This window comes from Danio aesculapii, chromosome 12 (assembly GCF_903798145.1).
Source record: "Danio aesculapii chromosome 12, fDanAes4.1, whole genome shotgun sequence".
Classification (NCBI taxonomy): Eukaryota; Metazoa; Chordata; class Actinopteri; order Cypriniformes; family Danionidae; genus Danio; species Danio aesculapii.
The window spans coordinates 33,026,417-33,042,812 of NC_079446.1; the positions used below are offsets into that span (position 1 = coordinate 33,026,417).

General features: G+C 34.6%; 1 protein-coding gene across 1 annotated transcript in view; it reads left to right on the forward strand.

The window, feature by feature from the left end:
- The first annotated feature begins 1,443 nt into the window (after positions 1-1,443).
- gucy2g (guanylate cyclase 2g) overlaps positions 1,444-16,396 on the forward strand; it is a 15,437-nt gene continuing 484 nt past the window's right edge. Inside the window, exons 1-19 of the mRNA XM_056469780.1 lie at positions 1,444-1,800; positions 3,304-3,652; positions 3,990-4,114; positions 4,718-4,897; positions 4,977-5,121; positions 5,226-5,361; positions 5,446-5,549; positions 5,652-5,818; positions 8,347-8,472; positions 8,545-8,628; positions 8,714-8,818; positions 9,931-10,002; positions 10,131-10,455; positions 12,392-12,569; positions 12,663-12,803; positions 14,219-14,411; positions 15,272-15,446; positions 15,531-15,629; positions 15,875-15,966. Of these exons, the coding sequence (XP_056325755.1) occupies positions 1,444-1,800; positions 3,304-3,652; positions 3,990-4,114; positions 4,718-4,897; positions 4,977-5,121; positions 5,226-5,361; positions 5,446-5,549; positions 5,652-5,818; positions 8,347-8,472; positions 8,545-8,628; positions 8,714-8,818; positions 9,931-10,002; positions 10,131-10,455; positions 12,392-12,569; positions 12,663-12,803; positions 14,219-14,411; positions 15,272-15,446; positions 15,531-15,629; positions 15,875-15,966 (3,153 nt within the window). The remainder of the gene's footprint in view (positions 1,801-3,303; positions 3,653-3,989; positions 4,115-4,717; positions 4,898-4,976; positions 5,122-5,225; positions 5,362-5,445; positions 5,550-5,651; positions 5,819-8,346; positions 8,473-8,544; positions 8,629-8,713; positions 8,819-9,930; positions 10,003-10,130; positions 10,456-12,391; positions 12,570-12,662; positions 12,804-14,218; positions 14,412-15,271; positions 15,447-15,530; positions 15,630-15,874; positions 15,967-16,396) is intronic.

The following is a 16,396-nucleotide window of genomic DNA, read 5'->3' on the forward strand; positions in this document are numbered from 1 at the left end:
CCAGGACTCTTCCTAGAGCTGGCCGGCCATCTAAGCTGAGTGTACGGTGGAGAAGGGCCAGGGAGGTGATCAATAACCCGATGGTCACCCTGTCTGAGCTCCAGCATTCTTCTGTGGAGAGGAGAACCTTACAGAAGAACAACCATCTGTGCAGCAATCCACCAATCAGGCCCCAGAGTGGCCAGTCGGAAGCCACTCCCCAACTGGAAATTGCCAAAAGGCATCTGAAGGACTCTCAGACCATAAGAAACCTAATTCTCTGGTCTGATGAGACTAAAATGTAACTCTTTGGAGTGAATGGCAGGTGTTACATTTGGAGAAAACCAGGCACCGCTCATCACCAGGCTAATGCCAGTGAAGCATGGTGGTAGCAGCATCATGCTGTGGGGATGTTTTTCAGCAGCAGGAACTGGAAGACGGGATAGAGGGAAAGATAAATGCAGCAATGTACAGAGACATCCTGAATGAAAACCTGGTTCAGAGTACTCGACCTCAGATTGGGGCGATGATCTTCCAGCAGGACAATGACCTAAAGCACACTGCCAAAATATCAATGGAGTGGCTTCACAACAACTCAGTGAATGTCCTTAAGTGGCTCAGTAAGAGCCCAAACCTAAATTCTATTGAACATCTCTGGAGAGATCTGAAAATGGCTGTACACCATCGCTTCCCATTCAACCTGATAGAGCTTGAGAGGTACTGCAAAGAGGAATGGGCAAATATTTCCAAAGACAGGTGTGCCAAGCTTGTGGCTTCATATTCTAAAAGACTTGAGGCTGTAATTGCTGCATGAACAAAGTATTGAGCAAAGGCTGGGAATACTTATGTACATGTGATTTTTCAGGTTTTTTATTTTTAATAAATTTGGAACAAATTTAAAAAAAAACGTTCACGTTGTCATTATGGGGTATTGTGTGCAGAATTTTGATGAAATAAATGAACTGAATCCATTTTGGAATAAGGCTGTAGCATAAAAAAATGTGAAAAAAGTGAAGCTCTATGAATACTATCTGGATGCACTTTATATGCATACTCACACAATACAAAATATAAAAAACATTTACATTACAAATCTAATCAAATAATAATAATAATAATAATAATAATAATTGGAATTTTTATGATTTATATATTAATACCATTAAAATTGGGGCTTTTTAATACCAATTCTACATTATATCAAATTAACATAAAAAAAACACACACACTTTTATTTATTTTACAATTATTTAGTTTGTTTTTTTATTCTTATTTCTATTTACTTAATACCCAGAATTTCATATGATTGTGCTAGTGAAGTGCCTGAAAACTTGCACTCTAGGTGCTAAGTGCTCTTTCTCCAGAGAAACACATGATTAGAATTAATTTCCCCAGAGTAGACAAAGGCCATTTAAAACTCCCCGTATTTCTGAAAGGCGATCAAAGTGATTGTATGCAGGTAGGATGTCAGGAGGATTAGACTCAGACACAAGTCGACCCATAAGATGGTGGTGGCTGCTGTTTACAGCTCTTACAAACTCTGTCATTTGCAACAAAGACGCCCAGTTTAAGCTGACGGTGGGCCTTCAGGCACCTCGGAACATTTCTTACCCTTTCAGTTTGCTCAGGCTGGGGTCAGCGATGCAAATAGCCATGGACAAGATCAACTCAAATCCAGCTCTCAGTGGAAACTTCACCTTTGACTTCGTCTACATGGACACAGACTGTAACGCCAAAACCTCACTGCGGGGTTTCATCGAGCAAGTAATGGAGCAAAACGTGTCCGCGCTATTTGGTCCCCCCTGTCCTGAGGAGGCAGAAGTAAGTGACAGAAAGTGTTTGTTTATTTTTTTAATATGGTGTAATATTACGTAAACATATAAACAAGTGAAATATCATGCATTGATAGTTCTTTTCTGACATTAAGGGTTAAATTAGAGTTACCTGAGTGTATACCTGTCACCAAATCCGCGTATGAACAGCAAGATTCCGCTTCCGCTTCATTTATTGCTAACGTTACAGATGAAAAGAACGATTTAAAAAAGCGACAGATGATTCACAGATGTATTTGTATGTATTTGTTTAACTTATATTTCAATAAGTTACTATTATCATTATTATTGTTATTGTTATTATTTTTACATTACATTCACATTGAGTAATTTCTGTAGAGATATTTCCTGTATAGATTTAATTTGCATATTGTGCCATGTGAATCACAATAAAGTATTTTACCAGACATAAAAATTCCTTAAACAAGATTCCTTAAAAATAGTCTCTTGAAATTATGCACTGTCTATTAAAATGTACGAGCAATTCCAGAGTTATTGATGTGACATTTGCTGTAAAAACTCAAAACATAAATTCACATAGAAATTATATGTTAAGAAAATATAAGAGTTCAGAAAATTTACATTTTTAAGCGTTTTTTATACTCTAAATGAGGAAAATAAACATGCATTACGGATGTGACCAAAAAAGTATGCAAGTTTACAGTTTACAACATACTTTGTAGAAATTCTGTGAATTAAACTGCACAACCCAAAAGAAAAAATTATAATCATAAGGATACGAGTCGGCACTCTATAGAACAAAAGTGATTGAGTTTATTTTATTTAATATTTTTGCATTTATGAGGAAAATGTGTTGTTATGGATGTGACGAATGTGAAATTGCAACTTATGTTACTTTGGTAAATCAAATCTAATAGTTGGAAAACATTGACAGATTTTTTAAGTATTTCTAAAGTACTGTAAAATACTTGTTTGCACAAAAAACTTAGAAACGGTTTCCGTATTTTGGTGAAAACTTAATTTCTTTTATGGCAAGGTTGACATTTGCATGGAATTGCTCATACATAAAAAAATGATTGACTAAAACAACCATTTTATTTAATGATTCAAGCGATTCGTTCACAATGGCTGATTCACTTATTAGCCAGTTTAGTAACTTAATTAGTGGATCATCAATTCTCTGACTCACTTGATAAGTTCAAAACAGATTCTTGAACACTGTTTGAAATGAAAAAAACAATCACATTTTAAGACCACAAATTAATGTGGTTTTGGAACATTTTCAATTGAAAATCATGTGATCACTTGTTTTTGCATGTGATTTTAATGGGATTGATTGTACATGTGAAGCTCATGTGTTTTTCATTGTAGGTGAATTTTTTCTCATGTAAAAGCAAAGACCCATAAAGAGATTTTTTTGATTTCATAGGCTTCATCATGCAAGCTCAGGATGTGTTTTTGTTTGTTTTTACAGTGAGTGGCATACTTGATAATGTCATCATTAAAACTACAATTACGATATATTCTCTAGGTCACTGGGCTCATTGCATCTACTTGGAACATTCCCATGTTTGGATTTGTTGGTCAGACACCAAAAATGGATAACATTCTGGTGTACGACACCTATATAAAAATTGTACCTCCCCTTAAAAGGGTAGGAGAGATCCTTCTTAAAACCTTGGAATTCTTCGGATGGAAGCATGTTGGCATGATAGGAGGCGGAGCGGATGCAAACACATGGGACAGTGTTGAGGCCCTTTGGAAGTCTGTGGAACAGCAACTTCGAAGCAAAGTAACAGTGACCATGGGCATCAAGTTCGACACCAGTGACCTGGAACAGGCAAAGAGGAACTTGCAAATCCTCTCTAAGGTTGCGAGAGGTAAGCCAATAGTAGTTCTTATCTTTCAGCTTCAATATCAGGGTGGAGTTTACACCTCTGTCAGTAAAACGTGTAAGATCTCAAATGTGTCTTGCCCTTATGCCCTCATGGCCTGTTCCTCTTGAAGCTGTTGTTAGCTGGCATAAGATGAGTGAACCTGCTGATTAACTGTTATAATATCAAAGTCCTTGATAAACGTGCATTGTTCCCCATGTTGGGCATTCCTTTGATCGTGAGTATGATTTATCTGCAATACAATGTACAAAGCACTACTGCAATGAATGCAAGGAAAAGACTTTCTTTAAAGTTATGCGATGTTTTGTTCTTTGCTTTATAGTTGTGGTTGTGCTTGCTAATGCTGAGGACTCCACAGCTCTGATGATTGAAGCTCAGAAACTGGGCCTGATGAGTGGAGAGTATGTTTTCCTACTGGTTCAGCAGTTTGAGGTCAGTGGCAAAGTGGTGAGTGTAGCTGGTAGACAGAGAATGCAGGTGAATCTCTGATTTTAAACTTAATAATGTATAATAATGCATATATAATTTAAAAATAATAATAATTCTAAATATGTTTCTGTAGTGCACTTTTGCATTTTAAATGCACCATTTTTTTAAATATGTGTTGGCATTCTTTCCTCCTAACTAAAACTCTGGTATTACCTTTTTCTCATAGTTTGAAAAAAGTGTCAATGGATTGTAATAATAACAGTGAAAATGTAAAAAAAATCTAATAAAAATCAATAAAAAATGTCTAAAAATAACGTTTGGAAATATTCAATGGAGTAACATAATTTACTGTATTTGTCAGATAGTAAGCACCAAAATTATTAAATCCAGATGAAATATACAGATAGTTGTGCTTTAATATAATGATTCACCTGAAATAAAGTGTTCACTGATCATTTTTAGAAATATTTTTAAGTGGTCTACTTTATGTATTCCCTTTGTGTCTTTTGTGATTCATTCATGTCTAGACATAGTCATTTGCATCTGAACTCAATTACAATTGTGACATACTTCTTTTACCTAAACAAATACTGTACTCACTCTTACTTTTGCCCCCATTAGGACAACATGTGGAAGTCTTCTGTGAGCGAAACTAATAGAACAATGCTAAAGGCTTTTGACATGGTGTTTGTACTAGCTCAGAAGTCCTATGATGGATATGACTACTATGACTTCTTCGATCAGGCTTATGATAAACTGAAAGGTGCTCCTTTTTACAGCAATCTGTCATCAGTAAAAGAGGTGAGGATGTGTTTTGTGAGATAACATTTTTTATTTTATCAATATTTTTATTAATTTCAATTTCTATTTGATGCCTTAGGTAAGCTCATATGCTGCCTATTTACATGACGCTGTCTTACTTTATGCCATGGGGCTCAAAGAAGCATTTAAAAGTGGCAAAGACATCCGTCATGGACGAGAAATTCTCCAAAAACTCAGAGACAGGACAAGCATTAGATTTTATGGTAATTCTGATTTTATGGTGCACGTTATTATTTTTCCTACTATATATTGATACTATATATTGATTTTAAATACCCCAAACTAATAACCTTTGTTTGCCCAATAGGAGCTTCGGGTTTGGTTCACTTTGATGAATATGGAGAGAGGAACCTAGATTATTCAGTATATGACCTGCAACAAACAGAAACGTTATTAAAATTTGTCTCTGTTTTGGATTTTGACAGCCATACGAAAATGATCAAGTAAGACCAAAATATTGCATATCAGTATTACTGATGCACTGAACATTGAAACTCTGACTGCCTTGAAAATGACCTGTTTTGCAGACCCACATTAAGGTTTTCGAATATAGTTTGGCAATACGGCAAACCCCCGACAGATAATCCAAGCTGTGGTTTTGATAATGAGCTCTGTGAATGGTTAGACAATGGTAAATGTTGGATGCTAATTTTGCCATTTTTCTTTGTAGATACTGTAAGTGCAGTCTTTTTTTTTGTATTTAAATTGGCATCATATCCTGTCACTCTTTTAGAGATCTCTCTTCTGGTTCTGCTGGTGGCTTTGCCGCTGATTGGAGTGGCAGCAGTGGCTTTGATTACTTCGCTGACTCTACAGAAGCTGCGATTACAAACCCGCCTGGATGAATCCAATTGGTGGCTCATCAGCTACAGTGATATAACAATCCTCAGAGAGCCCAAAGTAAGATTTACCTTTTTCTGTTTAATTTTTATTCTGTACCACATTTACATAATTTTATTCAAAATAGTTTTCATTGCACTAGACACTTTTCTTTACTACACTAGGACTGTGCAACTATTTAATTAATACAGTTAAACCTTGTGTTCTGTCTTTTGTTTATTGTTGATACTTTTTTATATATATATATATATATATATATATATATATATATATATATATATATATATATATATATATATATATATATATATATATATATATTTCTTATTGCTGTTGGTATCTAAGAGCTACCAAACAAATTTCATTGTACAATGACAATAAAGTTCTAATCTAATAAAAAATATATATATATATATTTCATACTATGTCTGATAATATTTTTTCTTCTGGAGAAAGTCTTATTTGATTTATTTTTTAAAAACCATTTTAAGGTCAAAATTATTAGCCCCTTTAAGCTAGATTTTTCCCGGTAGTCTACAGAACAAACCATCGTTATACAATAACTTGCCTAATTACCCTAACCTGCCTAGTTAACCTTATTAAACTAGTTAAGCCTTTAAATGACACTTTAAGCTGTATAAAAGTGTCTTGAAAAAATATCTAGTAAAATATTATTTAGTGTCATCATGGCAAAGATAAAAGAAATCAGTTATATATGTATATATGTATGTGTATAGTATAGCGTAGACCATAAACGTAAATGAGTTTAGAGACGCAAAAGAGTGACGAGCCTGCTTCCTGTTTAGAGTCAGCGGTGTTGTCGGAGTTTTTTTGTTCATTTTAATGTCCTGGTCAAATTATATTCTGACAAATTGCATTAAACTTAACGTTAATTGTGCAATCTATTAGATTGTTCACCTTGCAGGAAGCAGCCAGGTTCGTCACTTTTTGGTGGCACATTTCCACTGTAGTCTTCACTATATGTCGCAGCATGTTTCTGTGTTTGCGTGTGTTGTGAGAATTTGTGTGTGCATGTGTTGTCAAATTGACAAAGATGTTTTTCTGTTTGTATATGTGTTTACAGTTGTTTGAGTTCTCTCAGCCACCATAGTTTTAGAGTCTGAGAGTCTTTTTTTATGTCATCAAAATGTATTTAAAGGGACAGTTTTAAAAAGAAAGACATTTCTGTCATTGTTTACTCACCCTTTGCCCTTTTTGAAAAATAGTGAAAACCTGTAACAACTGACTTTCATAGTACTGTATTTGTTTTTACTACTATGGAATCAATGGTTACACGTTTTCAGCTTTCTTCAAAATATCTTCTCTGGTTCTCAACAGAAAAAAAACTCTATTGTTTGGAACGACTTGAGGGTGAGTAAATAACATTTAGGGTGAAATGTCTTTTTAAATATGCAGATATTGTAATGGTATATTTATACTTCATAGATACTAATATTCATATAGTGTTAGTTGCACTGAATGACATTTTAGTGAGTGTCTTCTGTAAATGTGTATTAGTATTTTTTTGCTTACAAAAATTTAATCAGGGTGGCATGGTGGCTCAGTGGTTAGCACTGTCACCTGACAGCATGAAGGTCGCTGGTTCGAGTCCTGGCTGGCTCAGTTAGCATTTATGTGTGAAGTATGCATGTTCTCCCCGTGTTGGTAGGGGTTTCCTTCGGGTGCTCCGGTTTCCCCCACAGTCCAGAGACATGCGCTATAGGTGAATAGAATACACTACTGGCCGTAGTGTGCGTGTGTGTGTGTGTTTGTGTATGATTGTTTCCCAGTACTGTGTTGCGGCTGGAAGGTCATCTGCTGTGTAAAGCAGATGCTGGATAAGTTGGCGGTTCATTCCGCTGTGGTGACCCCTGATGAATAAAGGGACTACGCCAAAGGAATATTAAGGAATGAATGAAGTTTTAATCATACATGACACATAAAGTTAAAGCTGTTTTAAGTTGTCCTGAGCTTAAAAACCGCATTGTAGATAAAATATTTAAAGATTTCTTTAAAAAAAGTCCAAATTACTGAGATCTAATACTTTTTGGACATTTTTAGATAAAAAAAAAATTGAGAACCACTGATGTATACATCCTATATATATATATATATATATATCATTAAATACATATACATGTTATATAGGCAGCACGGTGACACAGTGGGTTGCACAATCGCCTCACAGCTAGAAGGTTGCTGATTCGAGCCCTGGCTGGATCAGTTTGCAGTTTGGAGTTTGCATGTTCTCCCCGTGTTGGCGTGGGTTTCCTCCGGGTGCTCCGGTTTCCCCCACAGTCCAAAGACATGCACTATAGGTGAATTGGGTAAGCTAAATTGTTTGTAGTGTATGTGTGTGAATGAGTGTGTATGGATGTTTCCCAGTGACGGGTTGTAGCTGGAAGGGCATCTGCTGCGTAAAACATATGCTGGATAAGTTGGCGGTTCATTCCACTTTGGCGACCCCAGATTAATAAAGGGAATAGAATAAGCCGAAAAGAAAATGAATGAATGAATGTTATATATAAAATATTATTGACATAACACAGTAAAAAAAACAAGAAAGGATCATTGTTTTTTTTCCTCAGGGAACACAAACCCTGTCTGTAAACACAACACCAAGCAAATGTGGCAGTGGTGGCTCTCAGTCCATGCTCTCCTCCAACAGCTGTAACACTAAAGAAGCCATCTACGCTACCGTCGGACTCTTTCAGGTACACATTTTGGATCACATACTAAAACATAATGCACAAATACAATATTCAGTCTCTTTGCTTATGGTGCAGGGAAACGAGGTGGGCATAAAATACTTGAAAAATCAAATCCTCACTGATATCAAGAAACCTTCGGTCATCGCGGAGTTCAATATGGTAACACTTCATATATTTCCAAAGATTCAGTTTTACCTCCACAGGGCTGAAGTTTGCTTAATATTTCTGTTTATTCCTGCTGTAGCTGAAAGAAATGAAGCATGAGAACCTGGTACAATTCTTCGGTGTATGTATTGATCCACCGAATATCTGTATCGTCATGCAGTATTGCAAGAAAGGGAGCTTGAAGGTGCGTATATAATATATTTCTTCTGTTCTTCATACTTAATACATATAGAATATAAAACGATTTGCCTTCCTGTGATTATTTTAATTCTTTTAAAAATACAATCAACACATATTTCAACATAATATTGTTAATAGCTCATTTCTTTTGTATTTGCCATGATTACAATATCTAATATATTACTAGTCATTTTTCAAGATACAAGTAGCTTAAAGTGCAATTTAAAGGCTAAACTAGGGCAAGTCATTGGACAACCGTGGTTTGTCCTTATGGGGGCCAGTAATATTGAACTTGAGCAAGATTGAATATTGACCTTTTTTTAATACCCTTTTATTTTTATTTTTGCTGAGCTATTAGTGAATCTAAATAATTGGGCCAAACTAATAAAGCAGTGCAATTCAGTTGTTATCACACATTATCAATGCATTGTCACAATCTGGTTATTAAAAAAAAATCAATCTTGTAGTCATCTGATTCCCAAAAGGAACGATTTTAAAGAAACTTTTTGGAAAAAATGTAATGTTAATTTTTACATTTACACTTACAAATGTGGACAATAGAAGTAATCAAAGGAAAATAATATACTAGCAAAAGCAAAAGAAAAATAGTATACTATTACAATTCAAATTGTAAATGAATATCCTTTTTTTAAATGACACAGGAAAAAAGTATTAAACACATAAAGAAAGAGAGGTGTAGAAAGGCAGTGAAGGCTCAGACAGCAGCTGAAATGTCTCAGCAGTTCTTCCGAAACGTTCTGCCCTTCGTCAGTATAAATGAATATTAGCTGCTTCAGTCCAACATCTACATTTCCAGGATGATGAAGATGAAACCAGGGTGGACATTTCAGCAAGACAATGATCCAAAACACAGCCTAAGAAACTCTCAAATGATTTCAGACAAAGAAAATCAAGCTGTAGAATGGCACGGCCAATCACCTGATTTAATCCAATAGAAAATGTAAAGAAACAGAACTGTTTTTAACTTATTTATCATTGAAGTGATTTCATTATAACTGAAATGTAATGACTGCAATGTTGAATTTGTACAACACTGATTAAAATTGGATGAAACCCAATATATTATCCATATATTTATTTTTTTAAACACATCAGGATGTTCTTGGAAACAATGAAATTGATCTGGATTGGATGTTCAAACTGTCCTTTGCGTATGACATTGTAAATGTGAGTATTTTCTTCTTTTAATGTTGCATCCATTGCATTATCTGTTTAACTAATTCATTTACAACAAATATATGCACATTCACTATATGAAAACCTTGATTTGTAATGAAACATTTTTTTGTGTACAGGGCATGGAGTACATCCATAAGAGCAGTCTGAAGTCTCATGGAAACCTGCGGCCCAGCACATGTCTGGTGGATAGCAGGCTGCAGATCAAACTCTCCGGCTTTGGCCTGTGGGAGTTCAAATGTGGCACCAAACACAGACTGATCCCCCTGGATAATCCGAAATATGAAGAGATGTACTGGACCGCTCCTGAGTTTTTGAGAGAGATCTTCTACCCTTTCAATGGCACCCAGAAGGGGGACGTCTATAGCTTTGCCATAATCATCCGAGAGCTCATGTACAGTACAGAGGTGGGCCCATATCACGACGTTCATCTGGAACCAAAAGGTAATGCTTTGGTTTTGTTGGATATTTTGACCCCATAATGCTGACATTTATAAGGAAATCTTGATGGGTGGTATTTACAGTATTTGGTAATTTCACAATTGTTTTTTAATTGTATGTGTGTGAGCTGAGATTATAGAGTTTGTCACTTATTTTTCAAAACAAATATGTATTTAGAGTACTAAATCATTCACTGCACATATGATGCATTTTATTAGAATGTAGTTAGGATTAACCATAATTCAACTTGTGAAAGCCAAAACAGCTCCATATGGTTGTTTTATTTTCTGTATGGGTTAATGATATTACAGCAGTTGAGTTGAAGTAACTTGTGTTATTAGTTTCTGTTTTGTAACGAATATAGTTCAAAACAATTCCAATTCAGACCAACACTGTGATGTTATGTTCTGAATTAATTTTTAAATTAGTAAATAAAAAAATAAGTAGCATTTCAACCATATTTACTCCTGAATTTGCTTAATTATCCATATATACAGTTGAAGTCAGAATTATTCTTTTTTCTTTTTTTTTATTTTCTAATTGATGTTTAACAGAGCAAGGAAATTTTCACAGTATGTCTGATAATATTTTTTCTTCTGGAGAAAGTCGTATTTGTTTTATTTTGGCTAGAATAAAAGCAGTTTTTAAAGACCATTTTAAGGTCATTATTATTAGCCCCTTTAAGCTATATTTTTCTTCTATAGCCTACAGAACAAACCATCGTTATACAATAACTTGCCTGGTTAGTATAATTAACCTAGTTAAGTCTTTAAATGTCTCTTTAAGCTACGTAGAAGTGTCTTGAAAAATATCTAGTCAAGTATTATTTACTGTCATCATGGCAAAGCTAAATGAAATCAGTAAATAGAAATGAGTTATTAAAACTATGTTTAGAAATGTGTTGAAAAAAATCTCCTCTCCGTTAAACAGAATTGGGGAAAAAATAAACAGGGGGGCTAATAATTCTGACTTCAACTGTACTTTCTTTCTTTCTTTTTAAAAAATATGTTAAAATGTGAGTAATAAATATGATACATCAAGCTTTTGATGAATGTCAGTTCTCAGTCATCACGGTTTTGCATTTATTTATTTATTTGTATTGTTTAACCACCATAAAAAATCGACCAAGGTTTAATCATAAAACTAAATATTTAAACATAATCTCACAAAGATATTTTATTGGATGATACTGAATTAATCACATCCATATTCATATTATGTAAGTCTGCTATGAAGGTCTTACGGATTTACATAAAAATATAAAAAGCTCTCAAAACATTTTTGGTCATTAAATCTTATTTTCTGTATAATCTTATTCTACCTGACCTAAAAACAAAACTAAAAATAAAACTCAAAAATGAAAACAAAAAATAAAACATAACAAATGCTGTTGGGAAATAATATGTTGCCTAATGGATGAACATTTTCTTATTTCATGGATTCATTTTTGCAATCATTTATTTATTATGCATGTTATCATGAAATTATTTTTCAAATATTTCCCAAGTGATCTTCACAGTATTTTCTATGCAATTTATTTTTTTATTCTGTATTTTTAAATCAATATTTTTTCTTTATTTAAAAACAACTGAGGTTAATATTATTAAGTATTTATGTGTTTTGTTTGGCGACAGAATAAAAAAAACGTTATCTAATAATTGTCTAATTAGCCAAACTTCCATAGTCAACCTAATTAACCAAGTTAAGCACTTAAATTACTGAATACTAGTATCTTATTAAACCATCATATCTAAAAATGTATTAAACTATTTTCTCTACATTAAACAACACTTGGGAAATATTTGAAAAAGAATTACAATTTCACACAAGACCTAATAATTTTGTTCTACAACTGTGCATTAGTTTGGTTGTCATCATGGCAGTTTATTGAACTGGCTTAGGTTTATCCTCGTGTCATTTGTTATATTACATTCACTAGAGATCATTAAGCAGTTAAGGACCCCTATGAGTGAGGAGCCTCTTAGACCCACCCTGTCTGCTGACATCTGTGATGAACGTCTCATCCCCTTAATAAAAGCCTGCTGGAGTGAAAACCCAGACCACAGACCCCCATTCGGCAGTATCAGGAGACAACTGAGAGACGCTTGTCCCGAAAGGTGAATGCTTGATATAAACATCTGTCCAGGGATATTGACACTTCTAAATATATTCGGTTGTACTGTATTTACTCAGTTTTATCAATTTCCCAGCCATGCTAACATCCTGGACAACATGGTGAACAAACTGGAGAAATATGCCAATCATCTGGAAGAAGTGGTGGAGGAGAGAACCAGTCAGCTGACCGTAGAGAAGAGCAGGGCTGATAAGCTTCTCTCTAGCATGCTGCCCAGGTAAGCACACTGATGGTATCATTGGGATGGAGACGTTTTGTTTATTTGTATTTTCGGTAAGCTGTAGCAAAAACTTGACACCAAAGCGTAGATTCATGCTACAGAGTTAAACTATACTCTATATAGTGTTTTATATGGGTAGTTTACATTAAATAGAGAATATTATGTGTAAACTAAACTTAATTTTATATTCTAAAAAAGCATTGTAATCATTATGCGTAAAATATTAAAAGAATTATGAAAAATTAGATTTTTAGAATCAATTAAAAAACACAATTAAAGAAGAAACTGGGAAATATAACTTTTTAATAGAAATAATTAAAAAAAGAATAATTTGCTCACAAAAACTATAGGTTTGTTCTGAAAACCTGTAATCGCTCATGTCTATAGACTGAACAAATAATATGCTTGTGACCTCATCATTTTGACATTAAACAATGCACAGTATAACCCTTATTTTCCTTTTTTAAAACATATTAAAAAGGTATTATTTAGGACAATGTTATCTTCTGAGAACTTCCTGACCCCAGAGCTATACATGCCGTATATACAGATTAATGAAAGTTTAAAGCAATGTGTTTTCCACTTTTGTACTTTTTGTCTTATTAGTTAAGTAAACTCACTGAGACTCCAACTCAACTCCATTGAGACAATCCCCTTTTCCTTTTTTCTACGATTGCATACAAAATAATTCAATTCAATTTAGCTTTATTTCTGTAGCACTTTTACAATGTAGATTGTGTTAACAAAGAAGTTCTAGTTAAGCCCAGATTTCAAAGTTTAAGTTCAGAGCCTGATTTCACTCGAGGTTTTTTTTTCCTTCACTTTGTCAATTGGTGAAGTTTTTTTCCTTGCCACTGGCTTGCTTGGATCAGGACTTCGATGGACGTGCTTTTCAGTGCTTGAACTTTCAGCAGTGAAATTTAAACCACACTGAACTGAACCAAACTGAACATGAACTTAAAATAATGAGGAGATTTCCATTGCAGAAACATAAGGCTATGGCCCTTCATCTTCGTTTCTGCGTGTTCCTGTTGGGGAGTGCATTCTCTCATTGAGTGTGTGATTCAGTGTGACTATGTTCATTTTAACTTGGCAGTTTATATTTTAGCTTAATAATTAAACTTTAAAGTAACTCACATTACATTTTTTAAAAAGTAACAAGTAATACGTTACTTTACTCGTTAAAGTAATATTATTACGTAACTTGCGTTACTTGTAATGCATTACCCCTAACACTGTTTGTAGTTAGTTCATAGATGATAACGGGAAAATAATAAAAAAAATGCACTATGAAGCCTCCAAAATGTGTGTAAATGAACAGCCAAAATGCATAAGAAAAAGTGTAGTTTTAATCGGACATGTTATTTCCAAACTGCCGATATATCTGTACTGTATATGTGTTTTTTTAACAGGTATATTGCTGATCAGCTTATGGCTGGAAAGTCAGTGGAGCCCAGAAGTTATGAAATGGTGACTATCTTCTTCTCTGACATTGTGGGTTTCACCACTATGTGCTCTGTTAGCTCTGCTCTGGAGGTGGTCACTCTTCTCAATGACCTCTACAGCCTTTTTGATGATATCATCAAACTATATGATGTCTACAAGGTAAATTAAGCATTACTTACATTGATATGCAATACTGTATTTCTGTTCAGGTCTAACATACTGGCTGATTTCTTGTCAAAATGTTTAGACTGAATGCAGAATTCTGTGCAAACATTTGTTCCTTATGATTTGCATGAGTTTGGGCATAATATTGCATCAATGAATGAAGGATTGAATTGATGCAAAGGATTTGCATCATATTTAATCAGCAGAAAACAGAAATTGTTGTTATTAGCGACACCGGTGGCCTATAAGTGAACTGCAGACAAGAACCTATTGCACTCATTTAACCCTGTGTTTCCCAACCGTGTTCCTGGAGGCACAGGAAGAGTACATATTTTGTATATCTCCCTTATCTGACCAATTAACTTCAGGTTTTGGAGTCTCTTCTTATGTTCTGACGAGTTCATTCAGGTGTGTTTGAATTTTCAGGTTGAAAATGTGTACTGTTGGTGTGCCTTCAGGAACAGGGTTGGGAAACACTCATAAAGCCTACATGTGAAGTACAAGAATACTGAATATGAATCAAAACCCAGATATATTCACACTATTCTTTTTAGGTTTTATTTTCGATCAAAAGAAACTGTAGTTGGAAATCTGATAGCAATATACTGGTACCAGTAGTGATATATTGGTAATGAACATCCAGGCTGTTTAGAGCACAATTTACATTTTGTAAATATGTACTGCTCCCATTGCTGTCAATAACAAAATAAACATGCCGAAATGACAGTGGTGAGAAAACTGCAGTAAAGAAAGCATTTAACTGTAGCATTTTGAGACATATACATCTTAGGAAGTTTGGGAATGTCTTGTTTTGTTACCATCTGACTGATTTCTTTATGTTATTTCTCTGGTAGGTGGAGACTATTGGAGATGCATATATGGTGGCCAGTGGACTTCCTATCAGTAATGGTACTCTTCATGCCGAGGAGATCTCTACTATGGCACTGCACTTCCTCTCTGCCATCAAAAGGTTCAAAATAAGGCACCTGCCCAATGAGAGACTGGCCCTACGAATTGGGATCAATTCTGGTATGCAATTATACACTTTATGTATACTAAGTGTAATGAGGCCTATGCGTAAGTAAATACTGTATATTTGATATCAATCTTCAGGCCCAGTGGTTGCTGGAGTTGTGGGTAGTACAATGCCTCGCTACTGTTTATTTGGAGATACAGTCAACACAGCTTCTAGGATGGAGAGCAATAGTCTTCGTAAGGACTTTTAATGTTTTTCTGCATCTACCAGTTGATAGACGGTAGTCAACATTTGAAGCAGTTCAAACCCTTTCGTCAATGTTGTCCTAAAACTATTGAACAGCACCCATTTTTGTCTTGGGTCAATTTTGAAAATAATTTTGATCCACTTCAAATGTTGACTACTGTAGACTGTTTAATCAGCCTAGGTTTAATATTTTTTTGTAATGAATACTGGGATGTTTATTATTGCTCATTTTCAGCACTGAAAATCCATATCTCTCAGAGCACTGCTGATATTCTCTTGAAGATTGGCACATTTGAACTGGAGGAAAGGGGCGATATTGAAATTAAGGTTTGTAAAATGCTATTCGTTACACTGTGTGGTAAAGTTGTGGTTTTACATCTGAGATCACACTCAAATCTGCAGAATACTGTACATAAACTGTATCTTTTAGGAAAGACAACAATATAAAGCACAAATGCTATTATGTAAACTTCTATTAAAGCCCTCGTGAAATCGAAATAAAGTTTTTTAGATGTTAGCATCAGTATGTTAGTCTTAAAGATATATAGTGTGCTACAAAACAATAACAGAATTTGCAATCATAAACATTGTCACTTGCGCTTGAACTTAAATGAATCAATAATTTTTTGACATGATCTCATACTTCAGTTTCCCATCAGTTTCCGACCAATCAAATGCTTTTGAGTGTCTCACATGTCCCGCCCCTTTGAAGCACTATTGCAAAATGCGCTTGAGATCAACCACTCTCACTGGTAGA